We start from the raw sequence: 6,424 nt of genomic DNA, 5'->3' as shown, positions 1-6,424 counted from the left end.
CTGTTCCCCACCATGCGCAGCACGCTGTGATCCGACACGCCTAAGCGGGAGTGCTGATACAAGAAGCTTGTCCCGGAGAACATTATGTTGTTGAGCAAAGCAAAAACGGAGTGATCGCAAACACCAAGGGTAATTAAGTACAGAATGTGTGTGTATCCATCAAAGCTGCAGTACCGCGTGTACAGCGAGCTGCCACCCACCAGCGACAGCGTCCCGATCGAGTACAAACCAAACCCCCAATACCTCAATGCATGTGCCTTGACGTTGCTGACCAACAGCGAGGACGCATTCAATACAACGTTTATCAGCATCAATACGCCAAACTTGTTGCTGATAGTATCCGCCAACTGAACCTCAGAGGTTTGCACCGCGTCAACCTCCGTGACGGCAATATCGCAGTGCTGCGGGAGGACAAGTGCAAAAGCAACAACGGAGGAACGCATCATCGCCTGGCCCACACGGATCAGGACGCCGGATGACTCGGCCGACTCAGCGCCACCAACAAACCGCAGCACGACGCCCTCACGGAATGTGCACCCAGTGAGCGTGATGTTGATGGGGAGATGCAGCGGCATACTGTTGAGGTAGAACGTCAGCGCAGCACCCACGCCGCTGAATGTAACCCCCACGTAGCAGTGGTGCGTCTTCCACATGTTCAGCGTGACGTTCGTCAGCGTCTGGTTCACCACGCAGCTCGTGTCGCCGTCGACGGCTCTCTCCGGCAAGGGCAGCACAACCCTGTCGGGCACCTCAAAGGGAAGACACGACGCGCCATGCCATCCGTCCTTGCAGCTGCACGAGCACGAGCTGCGGTCCACCAACTCCGTCCCGGGCATGTAGCACGCCGCGTCGTCGTTGCACATGCCGCACCTGAACACCACCACTTCCCCAGGAAACATGCCGTCGTACGACACCTCCTCACCGCCCTGCAGGTTGCACCCAACCACAAACCGCGCGGGGGAAGCCACAATAGTGTCTGATGAGGCCAGATCAGCAAAGGGATAAATATCGTCTACCTGAAGGTTGTGTGCAAGCACCACGGTGGTGCCGCTGTCCGACAGCTGAATTTTATGCTGGACATGTGCTATACTTAATATTAAGGCTGCGCTCACGTTGTTGCCCTCCACACGCCACTGCGCACCTCCTTCCAGAGTCACAGAGCCGACGAAATACACCAACGTGGAATCCAAAAACTCCGCGCTGCCAACAAAGTTGCAGTCCGCCACTCTCAGCAGCCCCGCGGAGCTCACGACGGTATCCCCAAATACATAAACGCCATTGACCGCGCTCATCGTGTTGTTCTCCACGTCAAGGTAGCCGCCATTCAAAACAGTGCAAACGCGAACGGACGACTCCACACCGTCGTCCTCCTCCGTTGTGATCAACGTATTTCCCTTCACAATGATCCCGCCACCATCAACAATACCAATGGAAAAATAGACTGCGTGAATATTCCCCTCGATGTTGTTGTCGAGCAACAGCAGTGACGAGTTCGCCCCAAGAGAAGGCAAATAAAAAGCAACGGCGTAAGACGACGTCGTCACAAGCGTACTACCTGCCACCAGTATCTGGGAGCTCACGCCAAAATCACCGGCAAACTCCAATGCACCTGAATCCAGCATCGAGGATGTCACGCTCACGTGCACGCGTGCACCACTCCCCTTGATCAACAGGCCCACGAGGACGCACTGCAGCAGCGTGATGTTGAGTGTCTGTTGTGGCGCGTCAAAATGCAACAGGTCCAGCACAATCGCGGCGGTGAAGGTCACGTTGACGAAGCACAGACCACGCACACCGGGATCAGGATCGTCCACGGAGCTGATGCTGCCACCGTGCACGCAGCGGACCTCCGTGTCCCTCGCATCGGGGAGCGGAAGCGGCCCAAGGCCGTCCGGAACCGCAGCTGGCACACACGTGTCGCCGTGGCCGCCAGCAGCACACACACACTCACAGCCGCTGATGCTGCTCGTCCTCGCCGCAAAGCACACGGCGTCCACGGTGCACGCACCACAGTCCAGCACCCTCACGGGTGATCCAATATTGAGGTCGTCTCCGTAATCCGTCACAGGAGAGCCCCTTGCCTCGTTGCACACGCCGTAGATGGTCGGGCGCGCGTCGGATGGCGGTGACCAGTTGCTTGTCATAAAGGTAAAGGTCGAGTACGAGCCGTACGTGAAGTTGTTGTCAAGTATCGACCACACACTCCGATCGCGGAACGCAACGCCGTAGTGAGCAGCCACGTACACAACGTAGGCGGTGCGGAACTCGTTGTTGCGGTGCACCAGCCAGCTGCCGTCAGTCACAGTCAGCGTGTTTGCCATGAGCATGGCGAAGCCGAGACGAAACGTGCTGGACACAACCTGCAGCACGCTGCCGCCAGCCACAACAACGTCCCCAAACACACACGCGCCCCCGTAGTACTCGGTGCTCGGCGCACTCCACGAGCTGTTCTGTATGGAGAACACGGAGCCGCCGCTGACACGCAGGTCCGACGCAAGAGCGTACATCACGTGCGTCCGCGACATGACAGCGCAGTTGTCCATGTAGAATACGCTGGACATGTTCGCCATGAGGCCGCGCTCCACGAGGATCGCAGCGCACAATTCCCCGCCACACACCAGCGTCGACCGCGTCATGACAAACCGCGTCGACAGTAGCCGGACGCCGTCCAGGACAAGCGCGGGGCCGTACCGAAATCCCTCGTGGCCACGGGTCGTCGGCACGTACCGCGACCCGCCAACCGTCGAACGCAGCGTTGAGTTCGCCAGCAGCACACTCGAGTGCTGCGGCATCGCGCCATGCAGCACGATCGTGCCCTCCAGCGACGTCACATTCGTCATGTTGACGAGGGCGTGGGGCATCAGGCGCGCCGTGCTCTCGCTGAGGCCGCCAATCCGCAGCTGCGCGCCGCCCGCAAGCACGCAGTGACGCAGCGTCACGTTCAGCGCGTCAGCGAACGCGTCCATCGAGCGCAGTTCCACCGCCACAGTGATCGGTCCGCTGAACACCACCGAGTCGAAACACGCCGTCGCACGCCCGCCGCCCGCCGTCACCGACCCCGTCAGCGTCACGCCACTCACGCAGCCCTCCGCAGTATCGCCACCGCCACCGGCCCTCGCAGGCGGCACGTCGAACGGCAGACACGCATCGCCCACACCGCCGGCACGGCAGCTGCACACGCAGTCAGAGAACGAAGCCGTCAGCGCATCAAAGCATGCCAGCGCAGCCGCACAGCCGTCGCACGGCACCACGCTCACGGAGGGCAGGCCGGCAGAGCGGTAGTCGCCGCTGCTCCGCAGCACACGGCCGCCGGCACGGTTGCGCTGCACCGACACGGCGCCGCTCGCGATCGTCGGCCCGGAGACAAGCGTAGCGCCAGCGGCAGCGCAGCAAGCAATCGACACGGCACCGCCGCTCAGCGTCACCCCCGACAGCGACGCCACAGACGACGCCTCGCCCACCGCCCACACGTCGCGCAGCTCCAGCCACCCGCCGGCACCGACCGTCCCACCGTCGCAGCGCACCAGCGACGACGCAACAGACCCCTCGACGCCCACGAAGCGCAGCACCGAATCAAGTACCGCGAGGCGCTCGCCAAGCACAATGCCGCCGCCGCTGCTCACAACCGACACGTTCGTCACGGAGAACACCGAGTGGCTCCGCAGACTGAGAATCGACGAGGGCGCCACACGCATCGCGGACGCGGTCGGACCGCCCAACGCCTCCAGCGACACGCCGTCAAGCACCACCGCGCTCGACAGCAGGTCCACGCCGCCGCCAACGTACACCGCCGACCCGCCCGCATGCAACGACCTCAGCACAGTGTTGCTCACACACAGCTGCGTCTGCAACAGCGAAGTCGCGTGCAGCACAAGCGGCGACGCCACAGCGTCCGTCAGTCCGCTCAGCTGCGAGTAGCGCATCGGCCCCGCCGTCACAATCGTCGAGTCACGGACCGTCACGTTCGTGTGTGCCGGCAGGTTGTGCACAAACACAAGCGAGCAGTAGCCGCCGGACAGCCCGCTCACGCTCACCTCCAGGCTCCGGTCACTCGCCGGCTCGCCGCTGTAGCCCCGCACGTAGATCTGCGCACCGCCGTCGCACACGCAGTTCCTCAATTCGATGCGCAGCGCACCGGGAAGCATCGCCGGCACGTCGAACACAACAGCCACGCCGTTCGTGATGGACACGCCGTCCATCAGCACCGTGTCCACGGCGCGGCCAACCGTGATGGCTCTGTCCACCGTGCCGCCCCGCAGTCGCAACACCACCGCATGCGCCGCGGGCACCCACGCCGTCGCCGCAACCAGCGCCAACGCCACAAGCAGCGCCGCACGCACAGTCGCAATGGCCCTGCGCCGCACACGGTGCCGGCTGCGCGGACACGCACCTTCCGCAGACCGCATCCACCGACACAAACAGGCACCAACAGGGCTGTCGTGGCGTGTCGCACTCGCACCGTCAACCGTAACTCCCGTTTAGCAAAATCCCTTCTACAGATGGCAAATACAGATACACAATTCCTATATATCGCTATCCCACTAATTCTGCTATTCCTAATACAGCAATTAATAATTAACACCTTGAAACGATAGTTGTGCTGGTGAAGCCAAAGTAACTCTAAATGCTCGGTCAGAGGAGAAGGAAAAAGCAGGAACAACAGCAAATAAACACAGTGGCACGCAGAAGCATCCGGCCACAGCCCGACCGCCAACATACAGACAAGAAGACGCGCAGATGCAATCACAACAGTGACATCATCGCCCTCCCTCATCGAACAGCACCGCACTAAATCACGCCGTGGATACTTTGTGAACTAGCGGCAATGGGGCAGCGTACACGGAACGGCATCAAAATTCCATCCTATAATTGCTAAAATTTATGTTTCTCGTACTTGTTGGCAACAACACTAAAAAGACCACAGAAGAAAAAGCTTCCATCCTTCCTCAAAATCAAAAACACAAGAAAAAACCTCTCTACCCTCTCCCTTTCCACGGCCTGAGTGCCGCAAGAGGCTGTCAATAAAAACACGTGTGTGGAGGCCCCAAATGTGCGGGCGGGGTCGGCATCCACCCACACACCCGCGCTCCCTCCACTCTCCCTCACACGGGGGCGGTGCCATGCGGGAAAGAAGTCCGCCACACGACGCATGCAAAAAGCACTCGGTGAAGCAACACCACCCATGTCGCACCACAACAAAGAGCCATGCGCTCAGCACAGACCCACGGCCGCAACGAGAGGAACGGGACGCACCCAAGTCCACGGCAATGTCCTTTACTTTTCTCTTCCACGACAAATTTAAATTGCACCCCACAACAGGTTGTGGCGGGTGGCGTCCCACACCTACGGTGACGCACGGCACACACCGTTCGCTCCCCTCCGAGTGCACTCAGCAGGCCGGGGCAGGGCGCCCCGTCATCCTCGTGTCATCGCAAAGGGGAACAAAAACAATCGTCGTCGCTGGCCACCGGCGCCTCTAGCAGGAATATGAAAGAATGGGGGCATTTCAACAGCACAGAGGACAGAGGGACATCCAACGGGACAAAAAGACACAAAGAGACAGTGGGAAGAAAAAATACAAAAACGAGCAAAGGGGATTTACAAAAAACAAAACACAATTAATAAAGGGCAGAAAAAGAATGACAGTCCAGCAAAAATCACAAAAGAAAAAGTGATCAGGCAGCACTTCGATTTCGTGCACCAAGCAACAAAAAACGACCGTGCGTTTGGGTACACACACATTGCCCACACCAAGAAAAATTAAAAAGAAAAATATTGTACTTTTCCACGAGAACACACAACGCCCCTCACATTACATGTGGCACACGGTCTGCTCCTCCGCTCCTCCTTTTGTGCAGTCCGTGGGAATCACAGGAATGAGTCCGGCACAGCGTGTGGGCAACAGAAGCAAACAGGAAGGAGAGGGTGCGCCACACATGAGGATGTGTGTGAATGATCAAAGAAATTTCACAAAAGCAAGAATTCAATGGATAAACACACACAAGCATAAAAAAAAATCACTCTTCGGAAGGCAGTGGAATTGGAAGTGGTGCTGCGGATGTGTTCCAACGATTGCAGCAACCCCACACTCTCCCATACCCCAACAGAAAGCCGCAGTGCCCCAAAGCCCCAAAAGCGGGAGCAAAAACACCCGAGACACACACCCATGCACGGTGCTGTCACCCCTTAAATCCCTCGCCCTCAAGTTAGTGCTGCTCTCGGAATAAGAAGAAACGCTGTCAGAAATGGCCTCACTGCCAGCTCAGCCACTCCTCAGGCAGCGCTGGTAGCGGCTCCATCTTTGGCCCTTCCGGCCCTTTTGATTCTCCCCAAGCAAGAGTACTAGACACTGGCACAACGTTGAAGTGGCCGGCTGCGCCAGGGTGCAATGTACTTCCGGAATTCTTCCCTACTCAAGGGTCGG

At 58.9% G+C, this 6,424-nt stretch overlaps 1 protein-coding gene across 1 annotated transcript, besides 1 other annotated feature; it reads right to left on the bottom strand.

The window, feature by feature from the left end:
• On the bottom strand, positions 1-4,406 carry Tc00.1047053505607.9 (dispersed gene family protein 1 (DGF-1), putative; the record flags this gene model as incomplete). The annotated part of the gene is made up of 1 exon (XM_799659.1): positions 1-4,406. A coding segment is annotated over one exon (4,406 nt), but the record flags the coding sequence as incomplete, so codon positions are not given.
• Positions 1-6,424: part of a sequence feature (areas not merged during assembly with more than two copies in the genome that could not be assigned to a particular haplotype) that runs on past the window's edge.

This window comes from Trypanosoma cruzi (genome assembly GCF_000209065.1).
Source record: "Trypanosoma cruzi strain CL Brener chromosome Unknown tcruzi_1047053505607, whole genome shotgun sequence".
Lineage (NCBI taxonomy): Eukaryota > Euglenozoa > Kinetoplastea > Trypanosomatida > Trypanosomatidae > Trypanosoma > Trypanosoma cruzi.
The sequence above is the reverse complement of the archived record's forward strand: the minus strand, read 5'-3'. Positions and strand labels throughout refer to the sequence as shown.